The sequence below is a fragment of the Anomaloglossus baeobatrachus genome, chromosome 5 (assembly GCF_048569485.1).
Source record: "Anomaloglossus baeobatrachus isolate aAnoBae1 chromosome 5, aAnoBae1.hap1, whole genome shotgun sequence".
Classification (NCBI taxonomy): Eukaryota; Metazoa; Chordata; class Amphibia; order Anura; family Aromobatidae; genus Anomaloglossus; species Anomaloglossus baeobatrachus.
In genome coordinates this window covers 254,728,212-254,750,628 of record NC_134357.1, presented here as the reverse complement: position 1 = coordinate 254,750,628, position 22,417 = coordinate 254,728,212, and the positions used below count along the sequence as shown (strand labels likewise).

Here is a 22,417-nt window from a genome sequence, read left to right as displayed (position 1 = left end):
TTTCTCAGCAAACGCAGCAAACTCTGTCCCTGCCGCCTGGACAGGGGGAGCAGGGGGGTCTACATGAGCCGAGGGGCCCACTAGTGACCGAGGCTCCGGCTGGGCAAGCGAAACAGGGGTCGAGCATTGCTCACAGTGAGGGTAGGTGGAACCCGCAGGTAACATAGCCGCACAAGAGGTACAGGTCGCAAAAAAACCCTGTGCCTTAGCACCTTTGCTCCTTGTGGACGACATGCTGTTGTCTCCTAGGAGAGTGATCACTGAGGGTATATGGGAAGGGGTATACAGCCCGACCGAACAGAAATATGTATATAAATACGTATCTATTCCGGCACCCTGGGGGGGACCAGCACCGGGTGACCGGTGTGGCTTACCGACCGCTAAAAAGCGGAGTGTGTGTCCTCCAGATTCCCTGCCTTAGGTCTCCCAGAGCTGCAGAGCTCTTCTCTGATAATCCTCCACCGGCAGAATGCCAAAAACATGGCTGCCGGAGCTCTCAGGGGAGGAGTGGAGCCGTGGGCGGTGCTAGAAAAGTGCGGGAATCTGGGGTCCCCACAGTGATCAGTGAGGGGGGAGGAAACATACAGGATGCTCCGGCCCTCACAGCCGACGTCAGGCCGGCCGTCCCGCCCTTACCCCTGACAGGCAGGCCCGGGGGCGGGATTTTTGCTACTAGGCCGCGATGAAGCCGGGGACTAAATTTAAGACCGCGGCCGACAAGCAGGCGCGGTCGGCGCGGAAGTCCGCCGGTCTTCACAAATCAGCAGCTGCTGCAGCGTCCGGGAAGAAGGTGCTCCATGCACAGTCCCCATGGGGACACAGAGTACCTTATAGATGCAGGGCCCGGTCCCTGAGGATGAATAGACTCCTGTCCAGCAGATTCCCACAGGGGCTGCGGAGGGAGCCCGGTCCCAGTGAATGGATGACCGGTCAGGATCCCACTTCTCCCAGAGCCACTAAGGGATGGTGAAGGAAAACGGCATGAGGCTCCGGCCTTTGTACCCGCAATGGGTACCTCAACATTAACAGCACCGCCGACATAGTGGGGTGAGAAGGGAACATGCCGGGGACCCCGTGGGGCTCCTCTTTTCTTCCAACCGATATAACTAATCTGAGAATGCATGAGTGGATGTGTGCCTCCTTCCACACAAAGCATAAAACTGAGGAGCCCGTGATGCACGGGAGGGTGTATAGGCAGAGGGGAGGGGTTACACTTTTAAAGTGTAATACTTTGTGTGGCCTCCGGAGGCAGAAGCTATACACCCAATTGTCTGGGTCTCCCAATGGAGCGACAAAGAAATACTAGGGTAAAATGGAGAACGCCTTGGGGACTGAGACACTAAAAGGAATTACCCAAACGTATAGAACTAGCATCTAAAGTGTCACTCTATCCAGGGATGATGCATCCACAAGGACAGAAAGTTGGGATTTCCGGGAAAAATAAAGAACCTTGTCAAAAAGTTTAGATGGTCAACAGGATAAGAGATGAGCCATCTCTAGGGCTCTGGGTTGCTCAATCCTACACTTAGAAGGGGGGTACACTGGGCAGCTCTTGATCAGGCGTCAACAGAGAGACAAGAGGTGACAAATGTAAAGCGCTACTGATTAAACTCATGGTTAGCTGCACTTACACCAGGGAAACAATGTGCCCACGGATAGGCCGGATGGTGACTGTAGAGATGCTAATAGTGTGGTGCAACCACCAATGGTCAAAGTGCAAAGGGAGGAAATGACGGCAGCGTCTAGAGCAAACAGGCCTGGTAAAAAAACTACTCAGGGAAAATAGTGCTGCCTAGTCCACAAAAAACAGAAGGGGTGGAGGTTCCAGAGAACATAAACCCCAACATGAAGAAACGACCACAGATGAGTTAGCGCAAGTCACGACTGCAGCAAGGGACATACTTAAATGTTCTGAAGAGGCCTGATACTCTTGAAAGCCATTGAGTAGACCAGGCTCCATGTTCTACTATGTGCAATGCTATGGAGGGCATGCGGATCAGAAGCCAACCACCCCAGGTACCTGATTTCCACTTGCGTAGAGATACACAGTCCTACTATCCCAATGGGAGGGGATACAGGTTGTAATATCCATAGTTCCGTGGGGTGAAACAGAGAGGCATCATTCCGTTGTTACCAATTCTAAAGTGAGAAAACTTAGTTCATAACCTAACCAAGAAAAAGGCAAGTCTGAGATTCAGACCATTGTGGGCTTCCAATATAACAATAAGCTAAATTGAATAGCTGGGTGTCAGCTGGCCAGGTGTACCCTTTTGAGGAGGAGTCAAGATCTATTCTTATTGTCAGCCTCCAGGTGGCAGCACATAACCCATGGTTCCTGTGTCCCTTAATGAAGCGTCTGAGAAAGCTTGATTTAATTTAAGTGGTTGCCCACAACTAGGACAACTCCTTCTGATTCCACAGGTTTCCCACCGGGTAAAATAAAAAAATCTATACTTGCCGCCCATGTCTGCACCATTCCATTGGTGTCTGGGCTCGCGTTACCAGGGCTCCCATGATGTTGTGACATTATTTGAGCCCCACATCCAATCACTACTGGCTTCTATCTTCCCGCCTTAGGACAAATGAGTTAATCAACAGGAAGTGAGCGCTGCGGCTACCACTCATTTCCTGTTGACTGCTCCCGTGTTCGAAAGAGAGGAGACAGAAGCCAAAGATGATTGGACATGGGGCTTGCGCGACGTCACAACATCTAGTGAGCTGGACATCGCTGAAACGGCACCGGCATGGACAGGAGTACAGTCCTAGTGGTGAAAAACCCCTTTAATAGGTAATTTTCTGATGATACACCTTCTATTAAAGGGAATTGAGCTGGTAGTGTGTCTTGCTTTGACCAAGGCAGATTTGAACAGCTTTTTTACCATTAGTTGTGAGTTTAAGAAATGAGGGGAGAATACAATTTTACTGATAACATATATAGCAAAGTTTCTTATGCTCTCCAGTACCATTGATTTATGCAAAGTTTTAAACTTAAACATCAGCTTGTACATAGGTTGAAGTCATTGTAGACTAATCGTCCTCAACAACAAAGGTTACATCCATGTATAAAACTCTACTGAAACATCTTACACATGACCATATCAACCTTGAAATTATATAAAAACAATAAAGGTGAGAGAAAAACTCCACAAATACAACTCCTCTTACCAATGTCCTCTTCCACATAGTTCCTGAGCGTTACTTTTCCACAAGGACTGGCTCTCAGCGTCACTTCTGCAAGAGTCAGTGGGAAGTGCACCACAGCATCTGAAAGCAGCCTAAGAACCAGAATTAGAAGAGGTAGAAACTTATCGGATTTACTTTTATTTGAAAAAAAATGCTTATCCATTAACAGACAATTTTTGGCCACAGGTTGAGATTGGCATTGTAACTCAGCCCCATTTACATTGGGTGCTACAATACCAAATTTCAACTTTGTAATGCATTTTAAAAAGGTCCAACACAGAGTTTTTAGCACCATATTAATCACTTACATTCTGCTAGACACTTGTGCTATACATCAATATTAACTCAATAATGACCAAGAGCCGTAAATTTCCTTTTCAAGAATTTTATTGATTTTCAAGTTCAGCATGACAATTCAAAACACAATCTCGAATAAATCAATCGACTTACAAATATGCTTGCCAACATATATATTGTAACAGAGATTGGGATGAAGGCAAAGAAACGCTTGGTAATAGAGGTATTACGAGAGAGGGACAGCGGCAAGAGAATGTGTGAGACCTTCCCATTGGGGAAGAAGAGAAAAGGGGGATAATAAGGCTCCGAGCATGGTACCCAACCCCGCTACGATGATTATCCACGGAGGAGTGGGAATGCTAATACGTTTCCTATAGCACGACCCATCTTAAGACTGTTTGAAACAACAGGGAGGAGAGGAAGGCTTCCGAATGAAACCGTTTAGTTGCCACCGATGATTGCTCTTCATGGGACTGGGCCACTAAGGTCTCCATCCTGTGGGATAAGGAGACCTCGGTGAACCATTCCTCAAGAGTGTGAGGGTCCGTTGACCTCCAGTGACGGGAATTATTGTTTTAGCTGCTTGTAATAAATGTAGCAATAATTATTTTTTATAGGCACTTTTTGACATTGGAAACATGAACAAAAGCAGTGCTTCTGGGGAAGATGGGACTGAGACGTCCGTGACGGCCTTCACCACCTTGAGCACCCCCTCCCAGAAGGGACCCAAGGTCAGACATGACCACCAAATATGGGTCATGGTCACCACCCCCCATCCACAGCACCAACACAAATTGGACACTCCTGGAAACCATTTGTGCAGGACCACAGGAACACAATACCATCTTGAGACTATCTTAAAACTCGTTTCTTGAGCGTTTGTCGCTATTATAGATTTATGAGACAGGAAAAAACACCTGTCCCACTGCTCCTTTGTGAACGTGGTATTAAGTTTGCGTTCCCAGGCCCCACAAAACGATGGGGGTGTCCACAATCCCTCTGCCGTGAACATGGCGTGGAGAGCTGCGATAGCATGAGGAGGCATTGAGGGGGCAACACGGAGTTTCTCAAATCCTGTGAGGGAGTGCCCAAAGACATATTTATCTATGATTGTTTGAAAGTAACGTTGGAGCTGCATGTACTCGAAGGTATGCCGAGGTAAAGCCAAGCGTTCCCCTATGATGGACTGTTGTAAGGGGGGGAAGGGTGCCTTGTGGAGCGACATGATGCATGCGAGTGGTGTTTTTTTAGAGCTAAATAAGAATGCACGTGTGGAAATTCCCGGCAGAAAGCGGGGAATTGGAGTCTACCAGGGGTTGTAGCGGCCCGTTTGGGTCTATTAGAATTCCCCTAACTGACGGAGTAAGAATAATTTGTAACGTTTGTTTAACCGAAAAGAATAAGGGGATGTTTTCCCGGGTGAAGGAGGGCCAGGTCCATGGAGTTGTGACCACCGATAAGGGACACGTTTCGTGGGCTAATTGCACCCATAGCTTAGAGGTCTGACAATGAATGAATTAGATCTAACAGTCTTGCATGTGCGGTCGCAAAATAATAACGTCTACAGTCGGGTAACCTGGTCCCGCCGGCCATTTTCGGACAGGTCAACACTTCAAAACGAAGTCTAGGTTTCCTAGAAGCCCAAACAAAGTTTCTAAAGGCACGTGCGCTTAGATCCAAAAGGGAGCAGGAATATACATCGGGATGGTCTGCAGGAGGTATAGCAGCCTGGGAAGAACCGTCATCTTAAGGATATTAACTCTCCCAAAGAATGAAAATTCTGACATATCCCAAACCGCCAAGCACCCCTCCAGCTTTGCCTGCAACGGAAGGAAGTTCCACGTGAACAATCTCGTAAGGTCTGATGGGATGAGGGTCCCCAAATAGCCTATAACCTTATTGGGGGGCTAGCGAAAGGGGTAAGCAGACTGCACTAGCCCAAGTACCTGTTGGGGGAGGGCTATGCTCAGGGCCTCAGATTTATCTAAATTAAGTTTAAAATTGGACCAATCTCCGAACCGCTGGATAATGGACATCAGGTGTGGCAGGGAGATAGGCGGGCTTGAGATGTTAACCAATAGGTCAACTGCGAAGTCCGAACATTTATATTCTACTCCCGCATCCCTGATATCCCGATATCCCTAATGCCACCATCCTCACAGATGGCGTGCAGTAAATGTTTTATCACCAAATGTAAAGGAGGAGAGATAATGGGACGCATTCCATTACCAATGGGGAAGGAGTCAGACAGCGTACTATTGACCTTTATTTTAGCCAAGGAGGAGTGATACAGGGCCATCACCTTCGAGGAAAATCCTGGACCCAGGCCAACGCTTCGCAGAGTTTGAAAGATGGCAGACCAAGAAATCTTATCAAAGGCCTTCTCTGCGTCCAGCAACAATACCATAAAGTTGTCACCGGACATTGTTTATGTCAAGACTGGTAGGGGACACAGGGCAGAGAGAGGAGGACCAGTACCAGTCAAGGAGGCTGCTCCTTATTACTAGGCCATTAATAAGGGGTTAATTAACAGTAGACATGCCCTTCAGAAAAAAAAATAATTTTAAATCTATCCGAATAATTTACCTCTAACCAGGTATTTTCTGAGTGGGGAACTATGATACCTATGTATATGCAGCCGTTTTGATTGTGGAAGCAGCAGAAAAACTGAAATATCACATGGTCATAAGTATTCAGACCCTTTGCTCAGACACTCTATTTAAGTCATATGCAGTCCATTTCCTTGTGATCCTCCTTTAGATGGTTCTACTCCTTCATTGGAGTTCAGCTGTGTTTAATTAAACTGATAGGTGTGTGCCTTTCCAAATCAAGTCCTGTCTATATAAGACCTCACAGCTCACACTGCATGTTAGACCATATGAGACTCATGAGGTCAAAGGAACTGCCCAAGGAGCTCAAAGACAGAATTGTGGCAAGGCACAGATCTGGCCAAGGTTACAAAAGAATTTCTGCAGTACTCAAGGTTAGGTACAGTTAGGTCCAGAAATATTTGGACACTGACCGAATCTTCGTGATTTGGGCTCTACATGCCACTATTTTTTTATTTAAAATGAAAAATCTAAGATGCAATTGAAGACATTCAAGTTTAATTACAGAGATTGAACAAATATATCCTGTGAAATGTTTAAGAATAGCAACCATTTCTACAAAGCCAGATCAAGGGCTCAAAAGTAATTGGACAAATATACTTTACCATAAATAAAATGTAAATTTGTAATACTTAGTAGAGAATCCTAAGATACTGAAACACCTACTTCCTGGAGAGTGGTCTTCACTTGGGTGCATATTGTGAAGGAGTTTTTCTTCACCATTAAAACGATTTTGCGGTCATCCAACACTGTTGTCTTCTGTGGAGATCCAGACTTTTTTTTAGTTCCCAAGCTCACCAGTGCACTTTTTTTTTTCTCAGAATGTACCAAACTGTTGATTTGGCCACTTTTAACATTTCTTCTTTTTTCACCCTAATCTGTATCTACTCTATTGAGAGCTCCTTTGACTGCATGTTGTTGGTTCAGAGCTTCCAAATACAAATGCCACAGCTAGAATCTGCTCCAGACCTTTTACCTGCTTAATTGATGATGGATTAATGAGGGAATAGCTCATGCAGGCCACTAAAGAGCTTTTGAGATAATTGTCCAATTACTTTTGGGCACTTGAAAAAGAGGCAGCTACATATTAAACAGCTGTAATTCCTAAACCCTTACTTCATTAGAGCCACCATCGTCTGGGACTCCCCACTGTGAGCCAAAGTAATGGAACCAGTCTTTCCAACTGGATGCTTGACAAGCTCCATATCAGCAATGATGCATAACACAAACATTTTCCTCAATATTTAGCTCTAGAGATATATTTTGGCTTGAGAAGCCATCACCCCTCTATATTTATTGTAGTAATGTAATCATTAAATAAAATATTTCAAAGTTTTCCAATCAAATGTTATCTCTGTTCGTGGGAAGGAGCCGCAGCGGTCAACTGATAACCGGTCTGGAGCAGGGAGCGTTCTGCATGGGGGAGTATACCTTCTTTTATAGTTTTACCTTCATGGCTCTCCACCAGCAGATTTAACATTTGCGCAGTGAACCCCTTTACTGTAAAAAATATTTACCTGGCATTTGCTCGAAGTACATTGGGACAACTGTCTTGATTATACACAGCTTGTAAAGACTCACAATCTTGATATGACAAGTTATGGGTTTTTGTAACTCCTAAAATAAAAAAAGAATGGATTATTTAATAGTAATAATTGATAGTAATCCATAAAAAGGGTTGCCAACTTGACTTTTATCTTTGCTAGTCACCTTATTAAAAGAATCAAAGTAAATATTTTTTAGAACATTTTGAAAACCATGATAAATCATTACGATAATAAGTGATATCTAACGCCCATAATCTAAACAAGCCTGATGAATTTTGGAAACAAGTCCTGTGGGCTCATGAGGTTAAAATAGAAGTCTTTGGCCACAATGATCAAAGTTATGTGTGGGGATAAAAGGCACAGAATTTCAGGAAAAGAATATCTCGCTAACCATTAAGCATGGGGTTGGATCAATCATGCTTTGGGGTTGTTTTACAGCAAACAGAACAAAGAACATTTCATGGGTAGAGGAAATAATGGATTCAATGAAACTTCAACAAATTCTTGAGGCAAACATAACATCTGTAAAAAAGCTGAATCTGAAAAGAGGATGGCTTCTACAAATGGATAATGATCCTAAACATGTCAAAATCCACAATAGACAACCTCAAAAGGAGCAAGCTGAAGGTTTTACAATGGCCCTGACAGTCCCTTAATCTGAACATTGAAAATCTGTGGCTAGACCTGAAAAAAGCAGTGCATGCAAGACGACCCAGGGATCTCACAGAACTGGAAAACTTTTAAGGAAAAATGGAGGAAAACCATCATACAAGAATTGAAAGACTCTTGGCTGGCTTAAAAAATAGCTTACAAGCAATGATACTTGCCAAAGGGGGTGCCACTAGGTACTAATCATGCAGGGTGTCCAAACTTTTTAATTGGCCCATTTTCCTTTTTTTGTTAATTATCATGTTTCACATTCTAAAAATTTTTTGTGAGGAATAAAATACAAAGGAATTATGAATGAGTTTTAAGTGTAGCTAGCATTTTTCTTTTAATATAATATGCCTCCCTACACATGTTGCTGGCTACTTAGTTGGCTGAAGTGCTCAGCTCCTGCATGCACAGAGTGATGCCCAGTCTCAAAAGAAAGTTTACAAACCCAAAGACCACTATATGCACGGGCTCAGGTACACTATAAGGCTATGTGCCAACGCTGCGGAAAATTTGCGGAATTTGCAGTGACTTTTTTTTGCGGAAATTCCGTGGATTTCTGAAAAATCTGCAGTAGAGGGAGTCCCCAGCCATTTCTATGGCATTTTGGAAGTGCTGTGCCCATGCTGCGTTTTTTTCCGCAGAGGAAATAATGCGGATTTCCCTGCGGAAAAATATGCAACATGTGAATTATTCCTGACGACGATTGTGTCCGCGCGATCCTATACTTACTACTTACCTGCCTTGATAGAAGACACCGGAGTCACTTCCCCCAGTGCAGAGGAGCGCTGTGGAGTCAGGAGCAGGAGGTGAGCGGGGCCTGCACAAGATCCGGTCATGTGACAGCCAGAGCTAGTTCAGGCCCACCCACCTTCTCCTGCAAAATGCAGACAGACACGGCCGGAAAGTCACGTACTGCATGATGGAGGTAAGTATGAACGCCCCGATCACTCAGCACTTGTTCTGCATTGAGGATGCAGTGCTGAAACCACGGTACTATATCCTCAATGCAGAATGCCCGCACCATATCCGCAGGACATTCCGCAAATAAACCGCAGCATGGAAACAGACAAAGTTGTGCTGCGGATTTCTGGGAGCTCCTGCGGATATAACCGCAGGACACTTTCCCCGTGGGCACATGGTCTGCGGTCTCAAAGTTCAGGGGACTGATTTAGAGGCTGAATCACTTTATGAATCCGGTCTGCGGTCTGACAGAGTTTAGGCATCTCGGGTCCTAATTATATAGCAATTTAATACGGTTTACCAAAGAGAAATAATAAATATTGATGTAAATACTTCTACAAAGTTTGTCAAATGTTCTGATTTTAGGATTACTCCCCTGGTCTAGCACTGAGTCTCCACCAGTGCGCTCTATTTCTGTCATTGTCTGCAGCACTGACATCCCATCAACAGTGCTGCAGCCAATAACTGAACTCAGCGGCTCTGCTCGACTTGACGGCAAGTGCCAGAGTCACTGAGCTTACTGATTGGCTGGGACCCTCTCGGCGTGACGTCAGCACTGCAGGCAATAATAAATACCAGGAGCAGTGTTGGAGACTCAGCACTGGATCAGGGGAGGGGGAGTAAATCAGTTTAGTTTTCTAACAAACTACAGCCAGGCGACAGGAGTTTCCAAAAACGGAAAATCCCTTTAACAAGTCAGCATATATTGTGTAATGACCGTGTCGGACTGTACAGGACATGGTCTGCTCATACCACAGCTCCTGGGCTGGGGAGGATGCAAAAAAAAATATACAGCCATTATAGTGTGGGATCGCAAATTATTCTTTGAGGTAAAACATTTTCGAAAAACAGGCTGGAAAATGTTTTACCTCACAAAAAGAATCAGCTATGATCCCATGCTCTAATATTTGTATATTTTTTTTCTTCCCGGTTCAGGAGCTGTGGTATGATCAGACCATGTCCCTGTACAGTCAGACGAGGCCATTACACAGTATATAGCAGAGGCATAAATATAGGATTATCTCAGCACAGGAGCTGTGGTATGATCAGACCATGTTCTGTACGGTCAGACACAACCATTACACAGTACATAGCAGGGGCACATATATAAGATCTCAGGATAGGAACATTTTTTTATACACATCCTGTTGTGGAACTTATTATTATTCCAAGATCAACTTTGTGCTTGGGACAACCCCTTTAAGTGCACTTGCTACATACACACCATATTTGCAAAACAGCTGGATAACTAAGCGGCTGCTGTCCGTGTTCAGTTTGATCACACATTTCTCTACAGTCTTCTCCAGAGAGGGCAAGGAGCGGAAGACACCCATCACTGACTAAGAAGAGAAAACAAAAGGTTAGCTGCCAAACATATATTCCTCATAGACAATGAGGCCTATGTATAAAAACTAGTGCTGACAAAAAGTTCATCATCTACCCGAAGCAAGCACAGATTTACTTTTTTTCAGAGCAAGTCAGAAACAAAATTAAAAAAGAAAAAAAAAAAAAAGATGTGATCGGGGCCAATTGGAACGGCTTGACTTATCTGCACTAGTTTCCACATGTGAAGACAAATACGTGGAACGCATGCTGGACTGGCTAATACGTGGAACGCATGCTGGACTGGCTAATACGTGGAACGCATGCTGGACTGGCTAATACGTGGAACGCATGCTGGACTGGCTAATACGTGGAACGCATGCTGGACTGGCTAATACGTGGAACGCATGCTGGACTGGCTAATACGTGGAACGCACGCTGGACTGGCTAATACGTGGAACGCACGCTGGACTGGCTAATACGTGGAACGCACGCTGGACTGGCTAATACGTGGAACGCATGCTGGACTGGCTAATATGTGGAACGCACGCTGGACTGGCTAATATGTGGAACGCATGCTGGACTGGCTAATATGTGGAACGCATGCTGGACTGGCTAATACGTGGAACGCACGCTGGACTGGCTAATACGTGGAACGCACGCTGGACTGGCTAATATGTGGAACGCATGCTGGACTGGCTAATACGTGGAACGCATGCTGGACTGGCTAATACGTGGAACGCATGCTGGACTGGCTAATATGTGGAACGCATGCTGGACTGGCTAATATGTGGAACGCATGCTGGACTGGCTAATACGTGGAACGCATGCTGGACTGGCTAATATGTGGAACGCATGCTGGACTGGCTAATATGTGGAACGCATGCTGGACTGGCTAATACGTGGAACGCATGCTGGACTGGCTAATACGTGGAACGCATGCTGGACTGGCTAATACGTGGAACGCATGCTGGACTGGCTAATATGTGGAACGCATGCTGGACTGCCTAATACGTGGAACGCATGCTGGACTGGCTAATATGTGGAACGCACGCTGGACTGGCTAATATGTGGAACGCATGCTGGACTGCTACCTACCTTCATATAGATTTTGCAATGGCAAGGTCCGCCGGTTGCCTCGTAGGCGTAGAAGAAGAGTGGAGCGAGAGTAAAACAGGCGTAGGCTGACCGCGAGGAGTTGACTGAGCGCAGGCAGAGCTGAGAGGAATAAGAGGATGGTCAGACATTAGAAAATACACCTACAAATGACTGATCACTTACTTTACTAATTATTAAACATAGGTATATTTTCTACTTAGACGAGTTTTTCCAGGATAATGAAATCCTTGCTGCTTTCTTGCAAAAATAGCGCCACCCCTAACTACAGGATACGTATGGTACTGCAGCTCAGCATCATTTACTTCTATGGAGCTGAGTATCCAAACCAGACACAATCCATGCTATACAAACACATGCAAGGTGATCTCTTAGCCCAGAATATCGCTTTAGCCTCTTCTCCAGAGTTAAGTGTGAGCACCAGCTGAAGAAAGGTACTTTTATGTGTGTAGCTACATGACAGGCTGACGATGTGACACATAGAGGATCGGAGTCTACCAGAGCTTCAATCTGGCTCCTAGAGGTGGTCCTGACTAGGGGTCCCACATTGGATGTCCTTATGGACAGATTTCCATGGTGACAGATGAGCATCAGAGTAATTACATGAACAGTATTGTCTACATTGTTTTACCCCATCATCCAAAGGTTCAAAGTAAAGTTCTTCTCCAATCCGGGATAAGGAGTGGATGGCACGCCCCAGAGCTGAAAGACAAGTGGCAAGTCAGGCATGTTACATGGAGCACCACACTACACAAAGGTAGCAGAGATGTCATTCTAAGCATTAGGCTGGCCAGATGGCAACGTGAGGATGCTGGCGACACATTCATTTACCAATGCGGTATACAACAAGCTACTCAACATGATGGAGGCTTAAAGGGAATCTGTTACCACCTAATCTGAGAGCAGTGTAATGGAGGGACAGAGACCCTGATTGTAGAGATGTGTCACTTACTGGGTTGCTTGCTGTGTTTTGATAAAATTACTGTTTTGTGAAAGAACTAGCAAACCTGTACCATGTATACAGCCATACTCAGGAGCTCTGTATACCACTATCTTAGCAGCTTTCTGCCTATGAACAGTGTACAAACAGTGGTGTGCGATGGGGTTCCAATCCGTGGTGTGCGAGGGGGTTCCAATCCGTGGTGTGCGAGGGGGTTCCAATCCGTGGTGTGCGAGGGGGTTCCAATCCGTGGTGTGCGAGGGGGTTCCAATCCGTGGTGTGCGATGGGGTTCCAATCCGTGGTGTGCGAGGGGGTTCCAATCCGTGGTGTGCGAGGGGTTACAAACACTGGTGTGGGCAGGGTTATACAGAGCTCAGCATTCAAAGAGCTGCTATATATGGGAGAAAACTGAGATTTTATCAAAACTATAGTAAGCAGTAAAGTAAGTGATACATCGCTAGAATCAGGGTCTCAGTCTCTACATTATGCTGCTCTCAGATAGGGGAGCAAAAAATCTGGTGAGATCCCTATAAAGACCATGGTGGCCTGCCCACCTTTTCAAACACAGAAGCAATTGTTGGGCAAAGTGCCACAGGGCCTTATAAACCCACTGTTCCTGCCCTGTCCATCATAGCTCTGCCACCATTTATGATTGACATTAACGGGAACCTGTCTTGTCGTTACACTATTATTCTGTAGATATGGGATTACTCTGCAGGGTGATACTGTTATGAAGGTGCCCGGCCGCTGTACTGAAAGAGTGGCCCCAGGAGCAGAATGACCCTTATTCCTCCCGGCAGCCTCTGGCTGTCAGTCCTGCCAGCATGGCCACAGTCACCCCCCCATACTGTGAGCAGCACGTCCGGCACTGACTGACAGCCAGGTCTGCACTGATAGCACTGCTCATGTTGTCCAGTGTCACACTGTGCAGCCGCTAGTAGCCCGTAGATTAGATGAACCCCACCATCTGCAGGATAGCGTTATCCCACCTGACAGGTGCTTTTTAATGGGAAAAGTACAGTAACGCAGCACCACAAGGGATTTACATAGGATTTTATATAAAACATTCTGTTATCCAATCCCATAAAATGCCCCAAATAATGCCAGAGTACAAATATAACAATAGTGTCCTGTGCCCGCTGCCATAGGAATGCATGGGCTCTATAGCTCACCTATCACTGGGGTCTGCGTTGCTAAGCAACAGATGCCATATGCCTATAAGGGGCACTGCTCAGTGCACAGACCTCAGCTAGCCTCTAAGTATCACACTGCACATTAAACTCTTGGGTTGTCATTATGAGGGCATCCCTGTAAGCCCAGCACCACAGCTGTGCCCAGGACAGAGCTCAGCTCTGCTACAGCATGTCTGCTCACCTTTAATGTTGGCTCCAGTGATCACACACTTCACTCCTGCACCCATTCTGCTCCCACCAGACTTCACCGCTGTTGGCAAAGGAGGGGGCACTAAGCGAACCCCCAAACCATCCGGTCACCAGGGGACAGCTCCATGCCAGCACTACCACTGCAGGAACCAGGCAGCATGGACGGGATGGCTAGTGACGTCAGGTCACATGGTGCTCAGGTCACATGACCGGCCTGGCAGGGAGGCGGGGTGTGTGTGTGTGTGTGTGTGTGTGTGTGTGTGTGTGTGTGTGTGTGTGTGTGTGTGTGTGTGTATACGTTTGTGTGTTGTGAGTGGTGTTCTGTTCTGTGTGTTTGTGTATACGTGTGTGTTCTGTGTGTGTATGTGGTCTGTGTGTATATGTATGTATATGTGGTCTGACCGTCTGTGTGTATGTGTTTGTGTGTATATGTGTCTGTGTGTGTGTATGTGTGAGTGGTTTGTGTGCGTATATGTGTGTGTGTTTGTGTGTATATGTGTCTGTGGTCTGTGTGTGTGCTTGTGTGTGTGCTTTTGTGTATATGTGTGTGTGTGGTCTGTGTGTTTGTGTCTGTATATGTGTGTGTTCTTGTGTGTATATATATGTGTGTGTTTGTGTGTGTATATGTGTTTGTGTGTATATGTGTGTGTTTGTGTGTGTATATGTGTTTGTGTGTATATGTATGCGTGTTTGTGTGTGTGTATATGTGTGTTTGTGTGTGTATATGTGTGTTTGTGTGTATATGTGTGTGTGGTTTGTGTGTGTATATGTGTGTTTGTGTGTATATGTGTGTGTGTTTGTGTGTATATGTGTCTGTGGGTGTGTGCTTGTGTGTGTGCTTTTGTGTATATGTGTGTGTGTGGTCTGTGTGTTTGTGTCTGTATATGTGTGTGTTCTTGTGTGTATATATATGTGTGTGTTTGTGTGTGTATATGTGTTTGTGTGTATATGTGTGTGTTTGTGTGTGTATATGTGTTTGTGTGTATATGTGTGCGTGTTTGTGTGTGTATATGTGTGTTTGTGTGTGTATATGTGTGTTTGTGTGTATATGTGTGTGTGGTTTGTGTGTGTATATGTGTGTTTGTGTGTATATGTGTGTGTGTTTGTGTGTATATGTGTGTGTGGTCTGTGGGTGTGTTTGTGTGTATGTGTGTGTGTGGTCTGTGTGTGTATATGTGTGTTTGTGTGTGTAATTGTGTGTGTGTGGTCTGTGTGTGTATATGTGTGTTTGTGTGTGTATATGTGTGTGTGGTCTGTGTGTATATGTGTGTTTGTGTGTATATGTGTGCGTGTTTGTGTGTATATGTGTGTGTTTGTGTGTGTATTTGTGTGTGTGTGGTCTGTGTGTATATGTGTGTTTGTGTGTGTATTTGTGTGTGTGTGGTCTGTGTGTGTATATGTGTGTTTGTGTGTGTATATGTGTGTGTGGTCTGTGTGTGTATATGTGTGTTTGTGTGTATATGTGTGTGTGTTTGTGTGTATATGTGTGTGTGGTCTGTGGGTGTATATGTGTGTTTGTGTGTATATGTGTGTGTATGTGTGTGTGGTCTGTGTGTGTATATGTGTGTGTATGTGTGTGTGGTCTGTGTGTATATGTGTGTTTGTGTGTATATGTGTGTGTGGTCTGTGTGTATATTGTGTGTTTGTATGTATATGTGAGTGGTCTGTGTGTGTCATGCAAATTTATGTAGTGTACAAGCGATGGTCGGACAACTAGAAATTGCATGTAAGCAGTAATCGCATATGGAGGTTTCTCGCTATTAATCATTTACATATATTCATGTATTTGTTTATATTGTTTATTTAATAAACATTTAACCTTTTTAATGTACTTCTTTAGTCACTATTTGCCTTAATTCCCCCTATGTCTACCACCTGTGGGGATAGGCTATTTAAGATCTGAGCCCCACAGTGTGCCTAAACCACATCTAGCATCCACGTTTGGCATTGTTGTAGTGATGAGAGCCCACTTAATTTATCAGGTGCATGTCTCCAGAAGTACAAGCTGGGCACAATATATAAGCACTACTATGTACTGGGCACTACAATGGTATATTTGCAATTTTCACTCCGCAACATCCATTGCTGCTTGTTTCTGTAAGACACCCTAAAGGCCGCTTTACACACAGTGACATCACTAAAGCGATCTCGTTGGGGTCACGGAATTTGTGATGCACATCCGGCCTCTTTAGCGATGTCGTTGCGTGTGACACCTACGTGCGATTGAAAAAGGTTGCAAAATTGTGCAAAATCGTTAATCGGGGACATGCCCCCCTATTCCCAATTATCGTTGCTGCTGCAGGTATGATGTAGTTCGTCGTTTCTGCAGCAGCACACATCGCTATGTGTGACACCGCAGGAATGAGGAACCTCTCCTTACCTGCATCCACCGGCAATGAGGAAGGAAGTAGGTGGGCGGGATGTTACGTCCCGCTCATCTCCGCCCCTCCGCCTCTATTGGGCGGTCGCTTAGTGACGTTCCTGTGACGCCGAACGAACCGCCCCCCTTAGAAAGGAGGTGGTTCGCCGGTCACAGCGACGTCGCTAGGCAGGTAAGTAGTGTGACGGGTCCGAGCGATGTTGTGCGCCACGGGCAACGATTTGCCCGTGACGCACAACCGACGGGGGCGGGTATGCACGCTAGCGATCTTGTTAGCGAGATCGCAGCGTGTAAAGCTGCCTTTAGAGTCAAAATAGATACTACACCTTTAAATAATTTCCTATAGGGCTGTCATTTCCAAAATGGGGTCACTGGGGAGTTTTCTGCTCTTTTGGCACTTAGTTTCTGGTGTCCATATACAGAGCCCCTATTGTACAAAAATTTCTGCTCCAAGTCATATCGTGCACCTTACCTCAAGAGACTTACCGCATGGCTAAGCAGTACTGTACAGCCACATATTCAGCAGAAATTGTGTGATTAATTTTGGTGCCATTTTTACCCATTTCCCTGAGTGAAAATATAAAATCTGGGGCTAAACCAAAATTTATGTGGTAAAAATATAATTACTTTTTCTTCACTATCCAATGGTATAAAATTCTGTGGTGTCAATATGATCTCTGCACCCTTAGATGTATTCATTGAGTGGTGTAGTTTGTAAGATGGGGTCACTTATGGGGGTTCTGCTGTTCTGGCACCTCACGGGCTCTGCCTATGTGACATGGCACCGTCACACCATTCCAGAATATCTGAACTCCAACATAGTGCTCCTTACTTTCTGAGCTTTGTATTGTGCCGCCTCCAAAAGTAGTTTTTGACCACATTTGGGGTATTGTAGTACTCAGGAGAAATTATACACCAAATTATATATTTCATTTTCTCCCATTACCTCTTTTCAAAATTAAAACTTGTGCCCAAAGCAACATTTTAAGGGAAAAAATTGTAATTTTAATTTTTCTTATCCCGAGGTTATACAATTATTTTATTCCCCTGAGGGTTAAAAATGTTCACTAATCATCTAGATGATCTAGACATGATGATGCATTTCTTGGGAGGTGTAGTTTCCAAAATGGGGTCACTTGTGGGGGTTTCTGCCGTTTTGGCATGTTGGGGGCTCTCCAAATATGACATGGCATCCGCAATTTATTCCAGGTAAAATGGCGCTGCTTCCCTTCTGAGATCTGCCCTGTACCAATATAGTAGTTTTCCACCACATATGTGTTATCAGCATAACAGAAATATTGCAGAATATGTATGGTGCATTTTTTCCTGTTAACCTTGTGAAAATAAAAAAATTGTGTAAAAAAATGGCCACTCGCTGTGATATTCATATGTAGCAGAGCTGAATCGTCATGGGACCTCGTGTGGATTACTTTGAAGCTCAGATGTGTTGGGGGTTAATAAAGTGGTGAAAGAGGGCAGGGTTTTTTGTATTTTATTCCTAATAAAGGATTTTTTCTGTGTTTGTGTTTGTTTACTGTCACTTACAGATTAGTAATGGGTGGGTCATAGATGCCTGTGTCATCACTAATCTGAGGTTTAGTAGCAGCTGTGCGCGGTTATTAACCCCTCATTACCCCAATTGCCACCGCACCAGGGCATTCAGAAGAGACGGTAAAGCTCCAGGCTTGTCACATATAATGGATGCGACAATTCCGGGTGGCTGGCAGCTGATATTTTTAGGGTGGACCTCCCCAGCCTGAGAATACCTGCCCCAGCTGACGGGCTTTAACTTGGCTGGGTATCAAAATTGGTTCCTCTTGTTTTGATACCCAGCCAAGATAAGCACAGGGCTGAGGCTGTAGCCATGATCTTTATCTAAGCTGGTATCAGAATACCGGGGAGGGGGACCCTGCACCAGTTGTTTCATTTATTTATTTTTATACCACGATACTGACAGTAAATGCTAGACTGTATGGGCTCCTTCCAGGAAGACATAATTTCAACACGCCCCCATCACATGATAGAGGCAAGTTCAAAATGCCGTCCGACATTACTGTTCTAACTCCACCTAGGCATGTAGCTGTTTATTATAGAAGCGGGGTTCTGGGGGTGAGACCCCCAGAAAGGGGGAGTGCAGGGAGGGGGTGAAGCCCCCCTTGTATGATCATGGTAGCCCACTAACCTGGAATGTGCCCATACATTCTAGGCCCCCGGTAGATGCTAGAGTGTATGGGCTCCTTTAGTTTCACTGCTCAGCCCACCCACCGGCTGTCCTGACGTCTGTGATTGGATGCAGTCAGCTGACACGCTGACACTCAGGGTGGGGGCGTGTCTGACTGCGCATCTGACTGTGATTAGCAGCCCAGAAAGTGAATGCAAGGCGCAAGAGCAGATTACAGCCATGCCGGAGCCTTGGTAAGTACACCGCTTGCGATCTCCGTATTCTGATCCCTATAGACTTAAATAGGGGCTGGATTCCAGAGCGGATCCGTTTTTTTTAAAAGAGAGTAGGTTTTTTGCGAGTCCGCCCAACTCTAATCTTAATCTCTATCTATTTAATGCAATACTCTAAACTATTTTCTAATATACTCTAATTACAAATCCCCTCTTGTAACGCCTGCCTGGATCCACAGACTCAGATGGGCTGTAAAGGGGAGGCTAGAGGGAAGCCACTCACCAAGCAGGACCCCCAGAACCCTGAAACACTTTAACCCCTCTACAGGGATTTGGAATTACACAGGGAACTGGAGATCACTACCTGTGGAAGGCTGCAGTCCGATGAGAGTAGTAGTCAGGCAGGGTCAACCCAGGAATAGCAGAACAGGGACAGAATCGGCAGGCAATGACGTAGTAAGCAAACCTAGCAGAGGTCAAATCCGGATTGGGCAGTGAGGTACAAAAACAGTAGGCAGGAGGGTAGTCAGAAAACACGCAGAAGTCAACACACAGGAATCACCAAACAGAATAGGATGTAACAGGAGCCAGGAAAATCAGAACTATCTCTGGCAGTGGTCATGTGACAGGAGTGGGAATAAGAAGGGTGTGGTGTCTTCCCATTGAATGTAGCTGAACGCTGGCAACTTCAGCTGGAAGACACATGCCACCCACAGTCAGCCAGCGGTACTGCAGATCCCAAGCTAACCCAGCCCAGTGGATGATCGGAGCCTGTGCCCACCGCTGGCATCGACTCCTCTCCCATCACCAGCACCATCCACGGCAGGAACACGGCGTCGCCTGGCGATCGGAGCAGAAGTCGCTGGAGCAGACTCCGGCGGTGATGTAACACCTCTCCTTCTCTGTCTACACTAGATAGTTTTCTTTTTTCCTTTTTTGGTGACACTTTGTTTGAGAATCCCCAGTGCATGCTGTGATACTCAAACGATGCACCATCAGGGGGCAGAGGCTGCTGTCATTGCCACAGCCCCTGCCTCCTCCCTAAACCTAAGAATCTTCAGTGATGCTCATTGCAGGGGCTAGGCTTGTCCGAGTGTGCTGTGCGATGTGCACAATGCCAGTTGCCGGCTTGGGTCAGTAGTAATGAGCCAGCACCAGAAAAGAGTGTGTGTTGTAAAACTACCCAGCATGCAGAGACCAGCCATGCCCCCGAAAGTGATGTGAATTGAGGGGCGGCGCTGGTTTCTACACACCGGGTCTTGTTACACTGCGCACTGACACTGTGCTGTGCTCTGATGGCTCATTACTACTGATCTAAGCTATCAACACAAAGTGCACTGTCATTGTGCACAGTGTACAGTATGTTGGGATTAGCCAAGCCCTTGAATTGAGCATCACTGAAGACTCTGTTTCAGGGAGGGTGCAGGGGCAGCTACAATGGATACAATTTAAACTACGACCACTGACCCACAAGGCTGTTCATAATCTATCTCCTCCATGTATCTCCTAACTAATCTCCCAATATCGTCCCTCACGTGAACTCCTTTTCTCCTCCACTGTCATACGTACCTCACCCGATCGGCTCCAGAACATCTCCCACCTTCTGGAATTCCTCAACACGACTGATAGTCTACAATATTCAAAACCTTCAGAGAACTTGAAGACCCATCTCTCAAGAAAGCTTACAGTTCTGTCAGGAGGAATGGGCCAAAATTCCTACCAACCATTGTGAGAAGCTTGTGGAAGGAGATCCAAAACTTTTGACCCAAGTCATACAGTGTAAGGCCAATGGTACCAAATACTAATGAAATTTATGGAAACTTTTGACTTTGCAGAAAGTAATAAAAATGTCTTAAAACATTCTCTCTGTCATTATTCTGGCATTTGGCAAATATAAATAATTTTGGTTCCTAATTGCCCTAAAATGGGAAAGGTTTATTCTGATTACATGTCACATAGTGAGAAAAACATGCATACACACGTGGTCAAAATTGTTGATACCCCTTGTTTAATGAAAAACCCACAATGGTCACAAAAATAACTTGAATCTGACAAAAGTAATAATAAATTAAAAAAATCTATGAAAATGAACAAATGAAATTAAAACTCATGAAATAGTCCTGGACAGAAATGATGGCGCCCTCCTCCTCCTTAACTTAATATTTTGTTACACAACCTTTTGAGGCAATCACTGCAATCAAATTATTCTTATAACTGTCAATGAGACTTCTGCATCTCCCAACAGGTATTTTGCCCCACTCCTCAAGAGCAAACTGCTCCAGTTGTCTCGTGTTTGAAGGTTGCCTTTTCTAGATGCCATGTTTCAGCTCTTTCCATAGATGCTCAATAGCATTTAGGTCAGGGCTCATAGAAGGCCACCACAGAATAGTCCAATGTTTTCCTCTTAGTCATTCTTGGGTGTTTTTAGCTGTGTGTTTTTGGTCATTATCCTGTTGCAAGAGCCATGACCTGCGACTGAGACTAAGCTTTCTGACACTGGGCAGCATATTTCTCTCTAGAATCCCTTGATAGTCTTGAGATTTCATTCTACCCTGCACAGATTCAAGACACGCTGTGCCAGATGCAGCCCCAAAACCTAACAGCCTCCTCCATGTTTCATAGTAGGAACAGGGTTCTTTTCTTGATATGCTTCATTTCTCCGTCTGTGGACATCGAGCTGATTTGGCTTGCCAAAAAGTTCCAATTTTTGTCTCATCTGTCCATAGCACATTCTCCCAGAATCTTTGTGGCTTGTCAACATGTAGTTTGGCAAATTCCAGTCTGGCTATTTTACAATTTTTTTTTCAACAATGGTGTCCTCCTTGGTCATCTCCCATGAAGTCCACTTTGGCTCAAACAACGATGGATGGTGCGATCTGACACTGATGTTCCTTGAGCTTGAAGTTCACCTTTAATCTCTCTAGAAGTTTTTATCTTTTGTTACCATTCATATTATCTGTCTCTTTGATTTGTTATCAATTTTCTTCCTGCGCCACATCCAGGGAGGTTGGCTACAGTCCCATGGATATTAAACTTCTAAATATGTGCAACTGTAGTCACAGGAACATCAAACTGCTTGGAGATGGTCTTATAACCTTTCCTTTAACATGCTTGTCTATAATGTTCTTTCTAATCTCCTGAGACAACTCTTTCTTTCGCTTCCTCTAGTCCATGTTGAGTGTGGTACACACTATGTCACCAAACAGCACAGTGAGTATCTGTAGCCCTATATACAGGCCCACTGACTGATTGCAAAAGTGTAAACACCTGTTATGTTAATAAGTGAACACACATTGATTTAACATGTCCCTTTTGTCACATTGTTATCCAGGCCTGTTTCATGAATTTTATTTTTTTTTTAAATTCTGTGGAAGTAGAAAAGCAATGTGTGACTTTAATTAGTTTATTTTCATAGATTTTTAAGTTATAATTTGTTTTGTCAGATTCAAGTTATTTCTGGGACCATTGTGGGTTTTTCTTTCATGAAACGAGGGCTACCAACAATTTTGACCACGTGTGTATGTGTTTTTTTTAGATAGTGTGTGTAAAGTGTGTGCGTAAACCTCTGGTTTCAACCGTATAGGGAATGGACATTTGAATTTCAAAAAACGACGTGTAGGTCGCCTGA

At 44.9% G+C, this 22,417-nt stretch overlaps 1 protein-coding gene across 1 annotated transcript in view; it reads right to left on the bottom strand.

Moving 5' to 3' along the window:
• RAD9A (RAD9 checkpoint clamp component A) overlaps positions 1-14,195 on the bottom strand; it is a 34,130-nt gene extending 19,935 nt beyond the window's left edge. The window contains exons 1-6 of the mRNA XM_075349366.1: positions 14,008-14,195; positions 12,324-12,394; positions 11,675-11,794; positions 10,479-10,593; positions 7,607-7,706; positions 3,166-3,275 (exon numbers count right to left, since the gene is read on the bottom strand). Coding sequence (XP_075205481.1) covers positions 3,166-3,275; positions 7,607-7,706; positions 10,479-10,593; positions 11,675-11,794; positions 12,324-12,394; positions 14,008-14,053 — 562 coding nt within the window. The 5' untranslated portion in view covers positions 14,054-14,195. The remainder of the gene's footprint in view (positions 1-3,165; positions 3,276-7,606; positions 7,707-10,478; positions 10,594-11,674; positions 11,795-12,323; positions 12,395-14,007) is intronic.
• Between the last annotated feature and the right edge of the window lie 8,222 nt (positions 14,196-22,417).